Raw genomic sequence first — 22,267 nt, 5'->3', positions numbered from 1 at the left:
ATACAGGAAGTATACAACCCTTCCGTCTTCAAGAGAGCGAGAGTTGCACCCCTTCTCAAAAAACCAACACTCGATCCCTCTGATGTCAACAACTACAGACCAGTATCCCTTCTTTCTTTTCTCTCCAAAACTATTGAGCGTGCCGTCTTTAGCCAACTCTCTTGCTATCTCTCTCAGAATGACCTTCTTGATCCAAACCAGTCAGGTTTCAAGACTGGTCATTCAACTGAGACTGCTCTTCTCTGTGTCACGGAGGCTCTCCGCACTGCTAAAGCTAACTCTCTCTCCTCTGCTCTTGTCCTTCTAGACCTGTCTGCTGCCTTTGATACTGTGAACCATCAGATCCTCCTCTCCACCCTCTCCGAGCTGGGCATCTCCGGCGCGGCTCACTCTTGGATTGCGTCCTACCTGACCGGTCGCTCCTACCAAGTGGCGTGGCGAGAAGCTGTCTCCGCACCACGTGCTCTCACCACTGGTGTCCCCCAGGGCTCAGTTCTAGGCCCTCTCCTATTCTCGCTATACACCAAGTCACTTGGCTCTGTCATATCCTCACATGGCCTCTCCTATCATTGCTACGCTGACGACACACAACTAATCTTCTCCTTTCCCCCTTCTGATAACCAGGTGGCGAATCGCATCTCTGCATGTCTGGCAGACATATCAGTATGGATGACGGATCACCACCTCAAGCTGAACCTTGGCAAGACGGAGCTGCTCTTCCTCCCGGGGAAGGACTGCCTGTTCCATGATCTCGCCATCACGGTTGACAACTCCGTTGTGTCCTCCTCCCAGAGTGCGAAGAGCCTTGGCGTGACCCTGGACAACACCCTGTCGTTCTCCGCTAACATCAAGGCGGTGACCCGATCCTGTAGGTTCATGCTCTACAACATTCGGAGAGTACGACCCTGCCTTACACAGGAAGCGGCACAGGTCCTAATCCAGGCACTTGTCATCTCCCGTCTGGATTACTGCAACTCGCTGTTGGCTGGGCTCCCTGCCTGTGCCATTAAACCCCTACAACTCATCCAGAATGCCGCAGCCCGTCTGGTGTTCAACCTTCCCAAGTTCTCTCACGTCACCCCCCTCCTCCGCACGCTCCACTGGCTTCCAGTTGAAGCTCGCATCTGTTACAAGACCATGGTGCTTGCCTATGGAGCTGTGAGGGGAACGGCACCTCCGTACCTTCAGGCTCTGATCAGCCCCTACACCCAAACGAGGGCATTGCGTTCATCCACCTCTGGCCTGCTGGCTCCCCTTCCTCTGCGGAAGCATAGTTCCCGCTCAATCCAGTCAAAACTGTTCGCTGCTCTGGCACCCCAATGGTGGAACAAGCTCCCTCACGACGCCAGGACAGCGGAGTCACTCGCCACCTTCCGGAGACATTTGAAACCCCACCTCTTTAAGGAATACCTGGGATAGGATAAAGTAATCCTTCTACCCCTCCCTTACCCCAACCCCCCCAAAAAAAAGATAAACATATTGTAAAGTGGTTATCCCACTGGCTATAAGGTGAATGCACCAATTTGTAAGTCGCTCTGGATAAGAGCGTCTGCTAAATGACGTAAATGTAAATGTAAAAACAAACAACCAATTACAGATTATTCACAGGCCTTTAAAAGACACCGGTATTGACTGCTTTTACAGCTTTCTTATTCGAAGAATGTAGAATGATCTAGAACTCCTTATAGAAAACAAGGAAGAGTGGGTCTTTATTAGTGAATTTACATTTATGAATGCCATTTTTCCATTTAGCACAATTACATTGAAGAGTTGTATTTATTTATTGTTATTATAGTTAAGGAAACCAACCAGCATATTACCCAATAATAAACAAAAGTTATCAAGACTATTATCAATTAAAAATCTATAAATATATTGCAATAATTTCTTGTAGACAATGCGAAAATAAATGCAGAACTGTTTCTGGATGCTTATCCCAAAAAGTACAGTTAATGTTAATTTATTTTCTGAGTTTCTTCAGGTAATGATTCGCAGGGTAATACTTATGGATAATTCTGAAAGAGACCTCTTTGACCTTGTTAACAAGCAGGTATTTGTGTGGTAATAACACAACCTTTTTCCAAAATATATTATTAACAATGTATTCCAGGCAAGCAACACGTGTTCCTTTCCCTGCCCCGCCATTCGCTTCGCTATTATTCTCCCACATCTTCCGCTCGAATTCATAGTCAAACTGTCAGCCACCCAATTTAAACCTTTGCATACATGGTCACACACCCCACACATACAACGCCCACATATTTCAGATAATTGTTCTACTGTAAATACATGATGCATCACGTGGACATGTTTACCTCAGGAAACTGTTTCGGAAAGGGAATGATTGATTGTCATTCTGTCCAATCAGCAGCAATGATTTGCTCGGGGGTGTGTTCAGATAGAGGAAGCTCTGCACAGCACTCACTTGAAGGAGCTGGCTAGCTAGGGATTACTGTTGATGTTCTGTTGTACTGACATGTTTAAGTAAAGGAATAAAGTTATTGCGATCATACGTATAGATAGCAATTTATTGTAATGTCCATATTATTCGCATCAGAAACTTCGGTCTGATTCAAAGGTAAGGATCCACGATCTAACGTTAGTTATCTAGCTAGCTAACTTCCATTTGTAGCTAGCGCTGATATAGCTAGCTAGCTGTTAGCAACGTCAACTACGCTGGTGGCTAGACTCGAGTCATGTCATGATGTTGCTATCAAGCTTGGAAGTTGCAAAGCTGGCCTAATAATGGTGTTTAGCTTGCTCCGTCGGGTATATTTAGAAGACTTGCAATAGCTTGCTAAACAGGTTTGGCACCTCGTCAACAGTCCTATATTGTGGGTATAATAAAACCCGATTTTCCACTTTTGCAGTTGTGGTCATGACGCTCAGTTCCATAACATTACACATAAGAGTCATTGGGCGAAGGCGTATTCTGTAGGGGGGAGGTTATCCGCGACGCTAGGTCTGAACGTTAACACGCATCGCTTGCGGTACGGTTTTAAAAAACAAAAGGTTATATTGATACACACCTTTTTATAGGATTATGGTTCCCACATGGCCATAGTTCCATGTTACAGCGCTTGTTAACAGGAAAACAGACGGGAGACAGAGTGGACTACCTGTGCTAATTAGCTATCTGCGTTTCCAAACACCTACTGTATGTGGAAACGGAAGACGGATGCCAACAAACGTGTTGTTTTGTCGCTGAAAAATACTGTCGGCTGCTGTGTTAAAACCGGTTAAAACAGTGTACAGTAAGTGTGTGTATTTTGCATTTGTGAAATTATTGATGTGATGTGAAAGTAGAGGAATTGATGTTTCTAGAACTGTACCGCAATTGAGGATCGATTCATGTTTAGATGGAGTATTTGGCTGTTTTGGCTTCCAGAGCCAATTGGACCTTTTAACAGAACATGTAAGGTCCTTGGACTAAGGAGTAACGTTAGGCTCCTTTAGTCCAATATTGGGCTATGTTTAAGTTAGCTAGCTAGCTAGCTAGATAGAAGATTTGTGACAAGGATAATATTAGTGAGCAAGTTCTCACTTTGCCAAATGAAGATCGCCAAAGGCAAATGTATAGATAGCTTGGCTAACTGAATAGGTTGTCATCCAAGTAGGCCATGTGGTGAAAGTAGCTATCTGTCATACTGCTGGGAAGCCACATTACATGGGACTACATGCCATATGACTTTGACATCATCCTTCTTTTGCAACAAATCGAATGACTGTTTTACTTTTAGGCCTTACTTTCCAGAGATCATGACACCTGTAGAAAATATCTCACAGCAAACGTCCCCCGTGCTTTTGAAAGGACCTAGCTTCTTGAAATTGTTTATTTGTGGCTTCACACACCTGTGCCACCTTGAAACATGCAACAGATCATGTTTAAATGCGTATTCCGTATTTGGGGAGATATTTAGTGTTATTATTAGCTCTTGGTGATGCTGTAGGGCTATCTGATGTAGGCTAATGCATGTTATTTCCTCTCTGTCTGCAATCTGTCATCACACAGGGACGTAGTAATAGGTCTACTCTTGACAAGCATTTTATATATTTTCCTGATGACTCGCTCAGAATTTCAATTCCACTGCTCTATCGATCGTAGCATACGTTGTCTGAATCTGGAATCCTTGAAGTCGTTTGTCTGACTTCAAAATTAGGGGCGTTGTACAAAACAAATTCATCTGCGATAGGATCATCTCTAAGAAATCTAACCAATCAGAATATCAAAGTTGATAACGTCATCATGTAAACTGGCTCTGGCCCAACCATCGCTTTCTGGGACCAATCAGAACAGTCAGAATGTGTTCGGCCAGAGTGATGTGGCTGGTTAGCCAGGGGCACAACTTTCACTGGGGGGGTGGGGGGGTCATGTCCGTTCCTGACATTCTCATTATCATTGGAATGTGATACAAAAAGCAGCAACGGTGTGCTTTAGGACCATGCGGACGCCTCCAAGCGGTCGGGTAGGCTGTTCTTTAGTTGACTGATGTAGCTGGCAAGGTAACTGCTGTTTAATTTAACAGAAAAAATTTACTAAACTAGAGTTTATTCGCAGTGCTGAGCTAGTATTGTAACATACATGTAACGTTAGCTAATGTCTCTTCCCCTCTCAACTGAGGTGAATGAATTAGCTACGCTATCTAGTAGCTAACATAGCCAGGTCAGCACTTCGCCAGTTGATGTACCGTTAGAGAGAGAGAGCTGGCCAAAAGTTGGCTAACGTTAGATATTGTTTTTCCCTCGATCACATTTAACCTGAATCAAACGATTAAACCATCAGCCAAACGATTGAAGATTTAGTTTTTCAGTGCAATGTGAGTTTTTATTAGTCAGTGTGGCAATGTAACGTTATTGATCTGTCAGTTTCCCAAGCTAAATTCCCTACTTTTCACACTGACACAGTAATAAACAGCTCTAACGTTACAGGCTTCACCGTCATACTGCACTGTAGAGGCCTGCACTGATTTCTTCATCCCGCTCCTGCACCCGCTGGCTTTCTGTCCGACTCCCACCCGCTACCGCAAGAACTGGTCCCAAACCCACCCGCAGTCCCGCAATGTTATTTTAGGCGTATGTCATGCAGCTCACGTGCCAGCCATGGTCCCAGCAATTTAGCGCCCTAAAGGCAATATCAAATGCACAAAAATAACTTCAGAAATAGTTTAAATTACCAGAGATTCTCACATGGCCCTTACATTGTATTACTGGGCTATATCAGCCAATATGCTAGATGAAGTTTGAAGAGAGCAGAGTTGGAGAGACTTGCACTTTTTCTAGAGCTATTTTTATAGCCTACCTTTTAGGAGTGGGAAGATTTTCAGACTGAGAAATATGGGTGATCAATATTTAGGCCTATTTCTAGGCAATGTAGTAAACTATTTAGGAAGTATATTTCCTTGGAAAGATAACTGCCCCGTGCTTATCCGCATAGGCTATGGCCTACTCTATTTAATGGAGACCACACACGCACTTGATCTCGCAAGTATGGCTACTGAACTGGAGGCAGAAAGAATGACGACAGCGATACTTGCTACGTTTTGCATAGTCCTATAGGATATAGCCTACCTTTTTTAGGAGGAGGATTTGCAGGCAGAGACAAATAAATGGGCAATCAATACTTATTGAAAATGAAAAAGCGCACCGCTGGCTCACCATAGTAGCCTGACCTATGTGCGCGTTGTGCCTTTTCCTTTTCAATGATCACATTTTTTGATTGCACTTCGACTCACGTTGGATGAGCGCCCTCGACTTCTTTACATTATCATTAGCCTATTTATTTACAGACACTGTAGTAAACTACAGTCTAATCATATTTAAGTTAATTTCATATTTAAGTTAACTGCCACGTGATTCTCCGCCCACTCTATTTCGATGAGACCACACATACTAGGCGCACTTGAACTCTCACTCCCAGCTAGGAGAGGTAGGCTACTGAAGTTGAAGCAGCGAATTCTGAGTGTGTGAATAATGCAAAAAATATGTGCTTTTAATACAATAGGTCGACTAACGCATGCAAACCAGAAAGACGACCGTTTCCAAATAATCTGTGGGACAACACAAATATTTTAATCCCAAAGTCGTCTGTCTGACCGCCCGCAGCATGAAAAATGCTGACAGCGCCGCAATGACCTCTGTCTGGACCCACAGGCATCCCTAGGGAATGCAGCCCTCCAGTGCACAGTCAGTACACAACACTATGCTCATCTTGTCTTAGCAGGATCAGATGGTGACAGGGGTCCCAGCAGGGTCAGACAGACAGGGAAGACCAGTCTACAGAGGTGAATTTTGCAGCATATTAACAATATCAGTGAATGATACAAAGTTCCATCTTGAGTTGATGGGTAGACCTACAGTAGCCACAGGACAGCAGTTTAAGCTTAAAGCTATAGTCTGGGATCTGGGAATAATGGTCATTTCAATTATTGAACCATTGATTCTATTCTTGGATAATATAATATATATATAAACCAAGTAATTCTTTGTCATGCCTCATCTTAGGAGGATCAGATGGTGACAGGAGTCTCGGCAGGGTCAGGCAGCCAGGGAAGACCAGTCTGTGACAGAGCAGAGGTTTTATTTTTGCAGATACAACACTTTATTCTCTCTGTGCAGAAAACACTGGACAAGCCAGATGCTATTTTTAAGGCAGTCTGACAAACCTCCAAAGTTGATTTCCAAACCGTATCAAGGGTTGATAGAGGCTTTTCCCGATGACGTAAAACAAAAATATGAGGAAGACCTGGTAGAAGCTATTGATGATGATGATGATGATGATGATGAATGGATGCAGATATGTTGGAATGCCCAGTCATGGTCATATAATTTCAGACATAAATTACTGCAGTTTAAGACCATCCATAGAACATACTATATGCCAGTTAAACTGAATTACATGCACTCAGAAATGTCATTCCTCTGCTGGAGGTGTAAAACACAAAAAGGGGACATATTTGCAAATGTTATGGTCTTGTGAAGGCTGGCTGAATTCTGGCATAGAGTATGTTCTTTTATCTCAGCATGTCTACAGATTCTCCCTTCTCCCTGTTTTTGTTTGCTCGGAAATGTTGATACTGAAGACTGTTATCTGAAGAAACTGTGTAACCAAGCATTTATAGTGGCTAAGAAAGGCATTGCCATTATTTGGAAGGTTGGTTATCCTCCCATAATGTCAAGTTATGTATCGCTAGATTTGATTTATTACAAGATTAAGGGTATACTGGGAAACTTTCATAAGGTCTGGATGCCTTATATGGAATACAGTATGACTAAAGGAGTCTGGCCTTGGCCTAACACACCCGAAACCAATAATGAATGTTTCACTAAGATCCTAAAGCTGAGTGTGGTGTGTTGGGTTGGCGTGCTGCAGGGTGGTGGACCCCTAAGGGCAGGACGGGGCGACCCAGTTATATTGTGTGCAAGTAGAAAGAGCTCTACAGTACTATTAGGCCTGTGAGATTAATTATATGGAGGAATTGCTGTTTCTGTGTGTTAACCTCTACGGCATCGGTGTCCCGTATACGGGACGGTTGAGCTAACGTACGCTAATGTGATTAGCATGACTGTTGTATGTAACAGCAAACTTTCCAGGACAACGACATGTCTTATATGGGCAGAAAGCTTAAATTCTTGTTAATCTAACTGTGCTGTCCAATTTACAGTAGCTATTACAGTGAAAAAATACCATGCTATTGTTTGAGGAGAGTGCACAACAACAAAAAACGTATCACGGCAACTGGTTTGATACATTCACCTCTGAAGGTAAATAATGTACTTACATTCAGTAATCTTGCTCTGATTTGTCATCCTGAGGGTCCCAGAGATAAAATGTAGCATAGTTTTGTTTGATAAAATTCATTTTTATATTCAAATGTAGGAACTGGGTTCTACTGTTTGAACCGTTGCTGTCTCTGGCTCCACACCCACCACGCCCGGCCATCTAGATGTGTGAAAGTTAGTGTATAAGCTAATGATCCATCATGTATGACATTCCTGGGAGTGTGTAAACTTACATTTTGTATTACCATATCATTTTTGTATGTTCTCTATAGTTATGTACTTGAAAATGTATCAATTGACCAATTCGGCACATTTGGGCAGACTTGATACAAAATAGTCCAGTATTACAATGTTTCACTGAATCAATCTGAAAAGTTGCGCTCACTGCTGCCATCTAGTGGCCAAAATCTAAATTGCACCTAAACGGTAATATTATAAAACTGCAATAAAGAGGTTAATGTACAGTCGTGGTCAAACGTTTTAAGACTGACACAAGTATTGGTCTTCACAAAGTTTGCTGCTTCAGTGTTTTTAGATATTTTTGTCAGATGTTACTATGGTATACTGAAATATAATTACAAGCAAGTGTCAAAGGCTTTTATTGACAATTACATTAAGTTTATGCAAAGAGTCAATATTTGCAGTGTTGACCCTTCTTTTTCAAGACCTCTGCAATCCGCCCTGGCATGCTGTCAATTAACTTCTGGGCCACATCCTGACTGATGGCAGCCCATTCTTGCATAATCAATGCTTGGAGTTTGTCAGAATTTGTGGGTTTTTGTTTGTCCACCCGCCTCTTGAGGATTGACCACAAGTTCTCAATGGGATTAAGGTCTGGGGAGTTTCCTGGCCATGGACCCAAAATTTCGATGTTTTGTTCCCAGAGCCACTTTTGCTTTATGGCAAGGTGCTCCATCATGCTGGAAAAGGCATTGTTCGTCACCAAACTGTTCTTGGATGGTTGGGAGAAGTTGCTCTTGGAGGATGTGTTGGTACCATTCTTTATTCATGGCTGTGTTCTTAGGCAAAATTGTGAGTGAGCCCGCTCCCTTGGCTGAGAAGCAACCCCACACATTAATGGTCTCAGGATGCTTTACTGTTGGCGTGACACAGGACTGATGGTAGCGCTCACCTTGTCTTCTCCGGACAAGCTTTTTTCCAGATTCCCCAAACAATCGGAAACGGGATTCATCAGAGAAAATGACTTTACCCCAGTCCTCAGCATTCCAATCCCTGTATCTTTTGCAGAATATCAGTCTGTGTCTGATGTTTTTCCTGGAGAGAAGTGGCTTCCTCGCTGCCCTTCTTGACACCAGGCCATCCTCCAAAATATTTTTTTCACTGTGCGTGCAGATGCAATCACACCTGCCTGCTGCCATTCCTGAGCAAGCTCTGCACTGGTGGTGCCCCGATCTTGCAGCTGAATCAACTTTAGGAGACGGTCCTGGCGCTTGCTGGACTTTCTTCGGCGCCCTGAAGCTGCCTTCACAACAATTGAACCTCTCTCCTTGAAGTTCTTGATGATCCGATAAATGGTTGATTTAGGTGCAATCTTACTAGCAGCAATGTCCTTGCCTGTGAAGCCCTTTTTGTGCAAAGCAATGATGACAGGTAACCATGGTTAAATCAAATCAAATCAAATCAAATTGTATTGGTCACATGCGCCGAATACAACAGGTGCAGACATTACAGTGAAATGCTTACTTACAGCCCTTAACCAACAGTGCATTTATTTTAAACAAAAAAAGTAAGAGTAAAACAACAACAAAAAAAGTGTTGAGAAAAAAAGAGCAGAAGTAAAATAAAGTGACAGTAGGGAGGCTATATATACAGGGGGGTACCGTTGCAGAGTCAATGTGCGGGGGCACCGGCTAGTTGAGGTAGTTGAGGTAATATGTACATGTGGGTAGAGTTAAAGTGACTATGCATAAATACTTAACAGAGTAGCAGCAGCGTAAAAAGGATGGGGTGGGGGGGCAGTGCAAATAGTCCGGGTAGCCATGATTAGCTGTTCAGGAGTCTTATGGCTTGGGGGTAGAAGCTGTTGAGAAGTCTTTTGGACCTAGACTTGGCACTCCGGTACCGCTTGCCGTGCGGTAGCAGAGAGAACAGTCTATGACTAGGGTGGCTGGAGTCTTTGACAATTTTGAGGGCCTTCCTCTGACACCGCCTGGTATAGAGGTCCTGGATGGCAGGAAGCTTTGCCCCAGTGATGTACTGGGCCGTACGCACTACCCTCTGTAGTGCCTTGCGGTCAGAGGCCAAGCAGTTGCCATACCAGGCGGTGATGCAACCAGTCAGGATGCTCTCGATGGTGCAGCTGTAGAATTTTTTTGAGGATCTGAGGACCCATGCCAAATCTTTTTAGTCTCCTGAGGGGGAATAGGCTTTGTCGTGCCCTCTTCACGACTGTCTTGGTGTGTTTGGACCATGATAGTTCGTTGGTGATGTGGACACCAAGGAACTTGAAGCTCTCAACCTGTTCCACTACAGCCCCGTCGATGAGAATGGGGGCATGCTCAGTCCTCTTTTTTTTCCTGTAGTCCACAATCATCTCCTTTGTCTTGGTCACGTTGAGGGAGAGGTTGTTGTCCTGGCACCACACGGCCAGATCTCTGACCTCCTCCCTATAGGCTGTCTCATCGTTGTCGGTGATCAGGCCTACCACTGTTGTGTCGTCGGCAAACTTAATGATGGTGTTGGAGTCGTGCCTGGCCATGCAGTCATGGGTGAACAGAGAGTACAGGAGGGGACTGAGCACGCACCCCTGAGGGGCCCCCCATGTTGAGGATCAGTGTGGCAGATGTGTTGTTACCTACCCTTACCACCTGGGGGCGGCCCGTCAGGAAGTCCAGGATCCAGTTGCAGAGGGAGGTGTTTAGTCCCAGGATCCTTAGCTTAGTGATGAGCTTAGAGGGCACTATGGTGTTGAATGCTGAGCTGTAGTCAATGAATAGCATTCTCACGTAGGTGTTCCTCTTGTCCAGGTGGGAAAGGGCAGTGTGGAGTGCGATAGAGATTGCATCATCTGTGGATCTGTTGGGGCGGTATGCAAATTGGAGTGGGTCTAGGGTTTCTGGGATTATGCTGTTGATGTGAGCCATGACCAGTCTTTCAAAGCACTTCATGGCTACAGACGTCAGTGCTACGGGTCGGTAGTCATTTAGGCAGGTTATCTTAGAGTTCTTGGGCACGGGGACTATGGTGGTCTGCTTGAAACATGTTGGTATTACAGACTCAGTCAGGGACATGTTGAAAATGTCAGTGAAGACACTTGCCAGTTGGTCAGCACATGCTCGGAGTACACGTCCTGGTAATCCGTCTGGCCCTGCGGCCTTGTGAATGTTGACCTGCTTAAAAGTCTTACTCACATCGGCTACGGAGAGCGTGATCACATAGTCATCCGGAACAGCTGGTGCTCTCATGCATGCTTCAGTGTTGCTTGCCTCGAGCGAGCATAGAAGTGGTTTAGCTCGTCTGGTAGGCTTGTGTCACTGGGCAGCTCGCGGCTGTGCTTCCCTTTGTAGTCTGTAATAGTTTTCAAGCCCTGCCACATCTGACGAGCGTCAGAGCCAGTGTAGTATGATTCAATCTTAGACCTGTATTGACTCTTTGCCTGTTTGATGGTTCGTCGGAGGTCATAGCGGGATTTCTTATAAGCGTCCGGGTTAGAGTCCCGTTCCTTGAAAGCGGCAGCTCTACCCTTTAGCTCAGTGCGGATGTTTCCTGTAATCCATGGCTTCTGGTTGGGGTATGTACGTACGGTCACTGTGGGGACGACATCATCGATGCACTTATTGATGAAGCCAGTGACTGATGTGGTGTACTCCTCAATGCTGTCTGAAGAATCCCGGAACATGTTCCAGTCTGTGCTAGCAAAACAGTCCTGTAGCTTAGCATCTGCGTCATCTGACCACTTTTTTATTAACCGAATCACTGGTGCTTCCTGCTTCAGTTTTTGCTTATAAGCAGGAATCAGGAGGATAGAGTTATGGTAAGATTTGCCAAATGGAGGGCGAGGGAGAGCTTTGTATGCGTCTCTGTGTGTGGAGTAAAGGTGGTCTAGAGTTTTTTTCCCTCTGGTTGCACATTTAACATGCTGGTAGAAGTTAGGTAGAACGGATTTAAGTTTCCCTGCATTAAAGTCCCCGGCCACTAGGAGTGCTGCATCTGGATGAGCGTTTTCCTGTTGATTAATGGCCTTGTACAACTCATTCAGTGCAATCTTAATGCCAGCATTGGTTTGTGGTGGTAAATAGACAGCTATGAAAAATATAGATGAAAACTCTCTTGGTAAATAGTGTGGTCTACAGCTTATCATTTTTATATTTAATATTTATGTCATTCTCAACTTTTGACCACGACTGTATATTTGAGGTGTATGTGTTTACATTTTTTTGTATTTAATTTTTGTTTCCAAACCGTTCCCTTGGGAATTAACAGAGGAAGAACAATGATTTCAAGCACCACCCTCCTTTTAAAGCTTCCAGTCTGTTATTCTAACTCAATCAGCATGACAGAGTGATCTCCAGCCTTGTCCTCGTCAACACTCTCACCTGTGTTAACGAGAGAATCACTGACATGATGTCAGCTGGTCCTTTTGTGGCAGGGCTGAAATGCAGTGGAAATGTTTTTTGGGGATTAAGTTCATTTTCATGGCAAAGAGGGACTCTGATCACTCTTCATAACATTCTGGAGTATATGCAAATTGCCATCATAAAAACTGAGGCAGCAGACTTTGTGAAAATTAATATTTATGTCATTCTCAAAACTTTTGACCACGACTGTATATTTGAGGTGTATGTGTTTACATTTTTTTGTATTTAATTTTTGTTTCCAAACCGTTCCCTTGGGAATTAAATAAAATTAAAGGTGGGAACTGGGAAGGAAATTGTGTTGGGAGAGAGTTGAGTTATTGACTAGACTGGTGGGGGTCAGGCGTGCAGGCGGCTTGGGCTGGCTGGTCTGGCTGGATGAAATTTGACATAGAGGATGTCTTAATAAAGACAATCAAAAGTCTTTGTATTTTTTCAAGTATTGTTCATTTGTTATTGAATTACCTTTGATCTAGTTAAGTCTTATTAATCACTTAAACATATTTAATAATGAATTCTTACCTAGCTAGATGACTGTGGCCATTTTTTCTTACTTTTTGTTCTAAATAGAGAGCGCTTATTGGATTGTGTAAAAATGCAGGAAGATGCCCAAAAAAAATCTGGGAGAGGACCCCCAAATCCCCACCAGGTAATGTCCCTCCCCACTTCTAAAACCAAAGTGGCGCCCCTTGGGGTAGCCAGGCAATTTATAAATGGGGCATGGCCCCAGTACTGTTCAATTAAAGTCAATTCAGAAATAAACCAAATTCCAAATGTCCTCATTGAAAAGCATTGCATGGAATTGGAATTTCAGTGTACTTCCAGAAATGGAATTGACCCCAACCCTGCTATCTAGCTAGTAGGCTTAGCTCCTTCAATCTTGAGTGTGCTAGGCACGAATCAATTACGAATTCACTACTGTCTTATTTCAGAACAGAGCAGGGTCACATCAGGTTTCATGTAATGACATATAATTACAGTTTTCCAGTGGAACTTGTGTGGTGTTTATGTTCTGTTCTGTGGGACGCTGGGAGCAGACGTAGGCCTACAGACAGTGACAACCCTGTGTGTGTGTGTGTGTGTGTACACTGCAGGTGTGAGAGCTGCCAGGTCTGGGACAGTCCGTCCGTGTGTGTGTCTGCGCAGGTGTGTGTCAGTTGACTGGCACAGCGCGGAATGCAAGATGCTGCTCTCCCTTGGGATGCTGATGCTGTCCGCCACACAGATCTACACCATCTTCACCGTGCAGCTCTTCGCCTTCCTCAACCTGCTGCCCGTCGAGGCCGACATCTCTGCCGTGAGTCCCGCAGACAGAGACGGGCGGGTGGACAGACATGCGTACAGACGTGGAGACAGACGTGGAGACAGACGTGGAGACAGACAGAATGACTGAACGACTGACTGACTGACTGACTGACTGACTAAGAACTATTAGTTATTAACACCATATGATGTGATTGTATTCTTCTTTCTCTTTTCAGTACTCATTTGACAACAAAACAGGGAGTTTTGATGACCTGCCTGCACGGTTTGGGTACCGGCTGCCCAGCGATGGACTCAAGGTGGGTACAACAAGGGTCATTTTTTTTGTCTGTCAAATGCAAAGGTTTAATGATAGGCTTACAATATGACTCAATATGACTCAATATGATTCAATATGACTCTATGTCGACTGTTACATATACCCTGTCATTTTCACTGCTATTGACACAAGTTAAAGTATAACCAATGATATACAGTATCTCTCTCTCTATAATTTCAATTTAAGGCCTTTATTGGCATGGGAAACATATGTTTACATTGCCAAAGCAAGTGAAATAGATAATAAACAAAAGTGAAATAAACAATACAAAAATGAACAGTAAACATTACAGTTCCAAAAGAATAAAGACGTTTCAAATGTCATATTATGTGCAAATAGTTAAAGTACAAAAGGGAAAATAAATAAACATAAATATAAGTTGTATTTACTGGTTGCCCTTTTATTGTGGCAACAGGTCACAAATCTTGCTGCTGTGATGGCACACTGGTATTTCACCCAGTTGAAATGGGAGTTTATCAAAATTGCGTTTGTTTTTCGAATTCTTTGTGGGCCTGTGTAATCTGAGGGAAATATGTGTCTCTAATATGGTCATACATTTGGCAGGAGGTTAGGAAGTGCTCAGTTTCCACCTCATTTTGTGGGCAGTGGGCACATAGCCTGTCTCTCTCTCTCGCTCTCTGAATTCAATTCAAGGGCTTTATTAGCATGGGGAAAAATGTGTTTACATTGTCAAAGCAAATGGAATAGACAAACAAAAAGTGAACAGTAAATATTACATTACATTTCAAATGTCATATTATGTCTATATACAGTGTTGTAATGACGTGCAAATAGTTCAATAGTCTGTCTTTCTCGCTCCCTCTCTCTCTCGCTCTGGTCCAAATGAATGCACTGAATAGGGAACATTTTGGGACGCAGACTAGTATTTGGCCCAGTTGTGGCCAAACTGGATCTACAGTAAAGAGCACTGTGTTGTGAATATGCAGCAGCAAGATCACCATGGCTTTCTAATGAGAATGAGGTCACGAGTTGTGAGGTGCCCGCTCATTGTTGAGCCACGAGTTGTGAGGTGCCCGCTCATTGTTGAGCCACGAGTTGTGAGGTGCCCGCTCATTGTTGAGCCACGAGTTGTGAGGTGCCCGCTCATTGTTGAGCCACGAGTTGTGAGGTGCCCGCTCATTGTTGAGCCACGAGTTGTGAGGTGCCCGCTCATTGTTGAGCCACGAGTTGTGAGGTGCCCGCTCATTGTTGAGCCACGAGTTGTGAGGTGCCCGCTCATTGTTGAGCCACGAGTTGTGAGGTGCCCGCTCATTGTTGAGCCACGAGTTGTGAGGTGCCCGCTCATTGTTGAGCCACGCACAGCTGGCAACGGGATGATTCATGTCTGTGCTTCTAAGCCAGGCCGTTGTGTTTCCCCCGAAGTGAAGAGCTTGTTGTCGTCCGTCACTGGGCTTGCCTTGCTCTCTTGCTAACCGCTCTGGTTGAAACGTCCATGATGAATCATTCATTTCAGTCTGGTTGAAACGTCCATGATGAATCATTCATTTCAGTCTGGTTGAAACGTCCATGATGAATCATTCATTTCAGTCTGGTTGAAACGTCCATGATGAATCATTCATTTCAGTCTGGTTGAAACGTCCATGATGAATCATTCATTTCAGTCTGGTTGAAACGTCCATGATGAATCATTCATTTCAGTCTGGTTGAAACGTCCATGATGAATCATTCATTTCAGTCTGGTTGAAACGTCCACGATGAATCATTCATTTCAGTCTGGTTGAAACGTCCATGATGAATCATTCATTTCAGTCTGGTTGAAACGTCCATGATGAATCATTCATTTCAGTCTGGTTGAAACGTTCATGATGTACACTGCCCTGAACTTAGTCACTGTCACTAGCCTGCTACCACCCAGTTACTCATCCCCGCACCTTAGAGGCTGCTGCCCTATGTACATAGACATGGAATCACTGGTCACTTTAATAATGTTTACATACTGTTTTACCCACTTCATATGTATATACAGTATTCTAGTAAAGGCTCATCCTATTCAACTATTGCTGTATATATACTATTCTATCCACGTATTCTTCAGATATACTACATATTCTATCCACATACTGTCCATAATGTCTCTACATACCATCACATACAGTGCCTTCGGAAAGTATTCAGACCCTTTGACTTTTTCCACATTTTGTTACGTTACAGCCTTATTCTAAAATTTATAAAATAAAAAATGTTCCTCAGCAATCTACACACAATACCCCATAATGACAAAGTGAAAATAGGTTTTTAGACATTTTTGATACCTTATTTACATAACTGAGCAATCGGGGGAGAAGGGCCTTGGTCAGGGAGGAGACCAAGAACCCGATGGTCACTCTGACAGCGCTCCAGAGTTCCTCTGTGTAGATGGGAGAACCTTCCAGAAGCTCAACCATCTCTGCAGCACTCCACCAATCAGGCCTTTATGGTAGAGTGGCCAGACGGAAGCCACTCCTCAGTAAAAGGCACATGACAGCCCGCTTGGATACTAATCTAAATGTAATTTTTCAGTTTTTTATTTTTAATACATTTGCAAAAATGTCTAAAAACCTGTTTTTGCTTTGTCATTATAGGGTGTTGTGTGTGTGTGTGGATTGATGAGGAAGATTTAAAAAAAAATCCATGTTAGAATAAGGCTGTAATGTAACAAAATGAGGAAAAAGTCAACGGGTCTGAATACTTTCTGAATGCACTGTATATACTGTGTGTGTATATATATTTATACTCTGGACTCCGACATTGCTCCTCCTAATATGTCTATTTTTCTTAATTCCATTATTTTACTTTTAGATTTGTGTGTATTGTTAGATATTACTGCACTGTTGGAGCAAGGAACACAATCATTTCGCTACACCCGCAATATCATCTGCTAAACATGTGTATGCGACCAATAAAATGCGATTTGATTTGATTTAGGAAGTCCAGGGTGGAGGCTTGTCTTTGTAGGAAGGGTCCAGTGATGAGTTGTGTTGAGGTGGTGCAGAGTTCTTCTGATCTGTTGTCTCTCTGCACCCCTGTGTCCAACTAAAGAACAGGCAGGAATAGGGGTCTGTTACCCCACCTGATAGGGCCTGTAATTGGCTGACCAGGTCAGCTGACTGCGTTCCCTGGCAAACTGGTCCCTAACACAGAGGTGTGAGTTGGCCTCTGCCACTGGACAAAGGAGTCTGCCGCCTTAGCTACCCCTTGAATGCCGGTGGTTGTAGGGCACCGGGTAGTGAGGAATGTCCCGCAGCCCCATGTAGTCACCCCTTCGGTGGAATGGATGGAGTGGGCAGTGAGGGACAAGGCGATCATGATGTCCATGAGGCAGGGTCGTCCAGCAGGAGTAGGGACAGTCCGTGTCCATGCTGCTGGAGGTCTCCAGGCCTGTGGAGGAGGCCATCCCAATGAGGCGGGCCAGGGATCCTCGGCCGGAACGGGGACAGAGCGCTGGTTAGGTGGTGGCTCTCCTACAGGGGCTGGATAGTCATCCAGGTCAGGGGCCAGAGGCAGGCCCAGATCTGGTCCGGGCGGTGGATCCAAGGCTGGTGCTATATCTGGCAGCGTCCTGAGGGCAGGACAGGACAGGACAGGCAGCGTCCTGAGGGCAGGACAGGACAGGACAGGACAGGTGCTTGGCTGGAACTGAAGGTGGGCTGACGAAGTGCAGGGGTCGCGTCTGACAAAGAGCAGGGGTCATGTCTGTGTGCGCAAACTGAAATCCGTCTTGCCTCCTTTTTAACAAGCATGTCACCTGTGCAACTAGAAGCGGAAAAAACTCTCGATCAACTTCACTCCACACACAGAAACGCATACAAAGCTCTCCCTCGCCCTCCATTTGGCAAATCTGACCATAACTCTATCCTCCTGATTTCGCCTTACAAGCAAAAACTTAAACAGGAAGTACCAGTATAGCGCTCAATACGGAAGTGGTCCGATGAAGTGGATGCTAAGCTACAGGACTGTTTCGCTAGCACAGACTGGAATATGTTCTGGAATTCATCCGATAACATTGAGGAGTTTACCATATCTGTCACCGGCATCATTAATAAGTGCATCGACGACAACGTTGTCCCCACAGTGACCGTACGTACATATCCTAACCGGAAGCCATGCATTACAGACAACATCCGCACTGAGCTAAAGGCTAGAGCTGCTGCTTTCAAGGAGTGGGACACTAATCTGGACGGTTATAATAAATCCTGTTACGACCTCCGTCGAGCCATCAAACAGTCAAAAGGTCAATACAGGACTATACCGGCTCTGACGCTCATCGGATGTGGCAGGGCTTGCAAACTATCACAGATTACAAAGAGAAATCCAGCCGCGAGCTGGCCAGTGATGCCAGCCTACCAGATGAGCTAAATTCCTTCTATACTCGCTTCGAGGCAAGCAACACTGAACCATGCATGAGAGCACCAGTTGTTCCGGACGACTGTGTGATCTCGCTCTCTGTAGCCGATGTGAGTAAAACCTTTAAACAGGTTAACATTCACAAGGCCGCGTGGCCAGACAGATTACAAGGACTCGTACTCGGATTACCATGATCAGCTGGCAAGCTTCTTCACTGACATTTTCAACATTTTCCCTGACTGAGTCTGTAATACCAACAAGTTTCAAGCAGACCACCATAGTCCCTGTGCCCAAGAATACTAAGATAACCTGCCTAAATGACTACCGACCCGTAGCACTCATGTCTGTAGCCATGAAGTGCTTTGAAAGGCTGGTCATGGCTCACATCAACACCATCATCCCAGACACCCTGGACCCACTCCAATTAGCATACTGCCCCAACAGATCCACAGATGATGCAATCTCTATTGCACTCCACACTGCCCTTTCCCACCTGGACAAGAGGAACACCTACGTGAGAATGTGGTTCATTGACTATAGTTCAGCATTCAACACCATAGTCCCTTCCAAGCTCATCACTCATCAGGACCCTGGGACTGAACACCTCCCTCTGCAACTGGATCCTGCATTTCCTGACCCTCAACACGGGGCCCCTCGGGTCCGTGCTTAGTCCCCTCCTGTACTCCCTGTTCATTCATGACTGCGTGGCCATTCCAACAGCATCATTAAGTTAGCTGACGACACGAAGATGGGGGGGATATGCAGACCTGCGAGCAACTGCGGCCCCTCATGAGTTCAGAGCAACTGTGGCCCCCACCCCCTTCAAAGTTGCCCATCTCTGGCCTAGAGACTTCTCCCTCAACATCAACAAGACAAAGGAGCTGATCGTGTACTACAGGAAATGGAGAGGCAAGCACGCCCCCATCCACATCGACTAGTGAAGCGGGTTGAGAGTTTCAAGTTCCTCGGTGTCCACATCACTAAGGACCTATAATGGTCCACACACACCAACACAGTCGTGAAGAAGGCACGACAACGCCTTATCCCCCTCAGGAGGCTGTAAAGATTCGGCATGGGCCCTCAGATCACCTTGTATAATACAATAAAAATATGCACAAAATGCATATATACTGAACAAAAATATAAACGCAACATGTAAAGTGTTGGTCCCATGTTTCATGAGCTGAAATAAAAGATGCCCGAAATGTTCCATACATACAGTTGAAGTCGGAAGTTTACATACACTTAGGTTGGAGTCATTAAAATTCGTTTTTCAACCACTCCACAAATTTCTTGTTAACAAACTATAGTTTTGGCAAGTCGGTTAGGACATCTACTTTGTGCATGACACAAGTAATTTTTCCAACAATTGTTTACAGACAGATTATTTCACTTATAATTCACTGTATCACAATTCCAGTGGGTCAGAAGCTTACATACACTAAGTTGACTGCCTTTTAAACAGCTTGGAAAATTCCAGAAAATGGCTTTAGAAGCTTCTAATAGGCTAATTGACATCATGTGAGTCAATTGGAGGTGTACCTGTGGATGTATTTCAAGGCCTACCTTCAAACTCAGTGCCTCTTTGCTTGACATCATGGGAAAATCAAAAGAAATCAGCCAAGACCTCAGAAAAGAATTGTAGACCTCCACAAGTCTGGTTCATCCTTGGGAGCAATTTCCAAACACCTGAAGGTATCACGTTCATCTGTACAAACAATAGTACGCAAATATAAACACCATGGGACCACGCAGCCGTCATATCGCTCAGGAAGCAGACGCGTTCTGTCTCCTAGAGATCAACGTACTTTGGTGCGAAAAGTCCCAGAACAACAGCAATGGACCTTATGAAGATGCTGGAGGAAACAGGTACAAAAGTATCTATAGCCACAGTAAAACGAGTCCTATATCAACATAACCTGAAAGGCCGCTCAGCAAGGAAGAAGCCACTGCTCCAAAACCGCCATAAAAAAGCCAGACTACCGTTTGCAACTGCACATGGGGACAAAGATCGTACTTTTTGGAGAAATGTCCTCTGGTCTGATGAAACAAAAATAGAACTGTTTGGCCATAATGACCATTGTTATGTTTGGAGGAAAAAGGGGGTTCTTGCAAGCCGAAGAACACCATCCCAACCGTGAAGCACAGGGGGTGGCAGCATCATGCTGTGGGAGTGCTTTGCTGCAGGAGGGACTGGTGCACTTCACAAAATAGATGGCATCATGAGGAAGGAAAATTATGTGGATATATTGAAGCAACATCTCAAGACATCAGTCAGGAAGTTAAAGCTTGGTCGCAAATGGGTCTTCCAAATGGACAACGACCCCAAGCATGCTTCCAAAGTTGTGGCAAAATGGCTTAAGGACAACAAAGTCAAGGTATTGGAGTGGCCATCACAAAGCCCTGACCTCAATCCTATAGAAAATGTGTGGCAGAACTGAAAAAGCGTGTGCGAACAAGGAGGCCTACAAACCTGACTCAGTTACACCAGCTCTGTCAGGAGGAATGGGCCAAAATTCACCCAACTTATTGTGGGAAGCTTGTGGAAGGCTACCTGAAACGTTTGACCCAAGTTAAACAATTTAAAGACAATGCTACCAAATACTAATTGAGTGTACAGTGAGGGAAAACAGTATTTGATCCCCTGCTGATTTTGTACGTTTGCCCACTGACAAAGAAATGATCAGTCTATAATTTTAATGGTAGGTTTATTTGAACAGTGAGAGACAGAATAACAACAAAAAAATCCAGAAAAACGCATGTCAAAAATGTTATAAATTGATTTGCATTTTAATGAGGGAAATAAGTATTTGACCCCTCTGCAAAACATGACTTAGTGCTTGGTGGCAATACCCTTGTTGGCAATCACAGAGGTCAGACGTTTCTTGTAGTTGGCCACCAGGTTTGCACACATCTCAGGAGGGATTGTGTCCCACACCTCTTTGCAGATCTTCTCCAAGTCATTAAGGTTTCGAGGCTGACGTTTGGCAACTCGAACATTCAGCTCCCTCCACAGATTTTCTATGGGATTAAGGTCTGGAGACTGGCTAGGCCACTCCAGGACCTTAATGTGCTTCTTCTTGAGCCATTCCTTTGTTGCCTTGGCCGTGTGTTTTGGGTCATTGTCATGCTGGAATACCCATCCACGACCCATGTTCAATGCCCTGGCTGAGGGAAGGTTCTTACCCAAGATTTGACAGTACATGGCCTCGTCCATCGTCCCTTTGATGCGGGGAAGTTGTCCTGTCCCTTTAGCAGAAAAACACCCCCAAAGCATAATGTTTCCACCTCCATGTTTGACGGTGGGGATTGTGTTCTTGGGGTCATAGGCAGTATTCCTCCTTGAGTTGATGCCAAAGAGCTCAATTTTGGTCTCATCTGACCACAACACTTTCACCCAGTTCTCCTCTGAATCATTCAGATGTTCATTGGCAAACTTCAGACGGGCTTGTATATGTGCTTTCTTGAGCAGGGGGACCTTGCGGGCGCTGCAGGATTTCAGTCCTTCACGGCGTAGTGTGTTACCAATTGTTTTCTTGGTGACTATGGTCCCAGCTGCCTTGAGATCATTGACAAGATCCTCCCATGTAGTTCTGGGCTGATTCCTCACCGTTCTCATGATCATTGCAACTGAGTTTGGAATCTGATTGATTGATTTGCTTCTGTGGACAGGTGTCTTTTTATACAGGTAACAAGCTGAGATTAGGAGCACTCCCTTTAAGACTGTGCGCCTAATATCAGCTCGTTACCTGTATAAAAGACACCTGGGAGCCAGAAATCTTTCTGATTGAGAGGGGGTCAAATACTTATTTCCCCCATTTTAAAATGCAAATCAATTCAATGCGTTTTTCTGGATTTTTTTGTTGTTATTCTGTCTCTCACTGTTCAAATAAACCTACCATTAAAATTATAGACTGATCATTTCTTTGTCAGTGGGCAAATGTACAAAATCAGCAAGGGATCAAAT

The 22,267-nt window shown here is 44.4% G+C and overlaps 1 protein-coding gene across 3 annotated transcripts in view; it reads left to right on the top strand.

The window, feature by feature from the left end:
• The first annotated feature begins 2,426 nt into the window (after window positions 1-2,426).
• Window positions 2,427-22,267, top strand: part of LOC121576509 (E3 ubiquitin-protein ligase RNF13) — an 85,399-nt gene continuing 65,558 nt past the window's right edge. Inside the window, exons 1-3 of one of the 3 annotated variants that reach the window (XM_041889697.2) lie at window positions 2,427-2,578; window positions 13,469-13,671; window positions 13,856-13,936. In XM_041889697.2, the coding sequence (XP_041745631.2) occupies window positions 13,558-13,671; window positions 13,856-13,936 (195 nt within the window). In that variant the 5' untranslated portion in view covers window positions 2,427-2,578; window positions 13,469-13,557. Of the gene's footprint in view, window positions 2,579-2,830; window positions 3,255-12,944; window positions 13,024-13,468; window positions 13,672-13,855; window positions 13,937-22,267 lie in introns of those variants that run through there. The other 2 variants (XM_041889700.2, XM_041889699.2) reach the window with 2 other exon arrangements.

Source organism: Coregonus clupeaformis, chromosome 11 (assembly GCF_020615455.1).
Source record: "Coregonus clupeaformis isolate EN_2021a chromosome 11, ASM2061545v1, whole genome shotgun sequence".
Taxonomy (NCBI): domain Eukaryota; kingdom Metazoa; phylum Chordata; class Actinopteri; order Salmoniformes; family Salmonidae; genus Coregonus; species Coregonus clupeaformis.
Note: the sequence above shows the minus strand (reverse complement) of the source record. Positions and strands in the feature narration are given on the sequence as shown.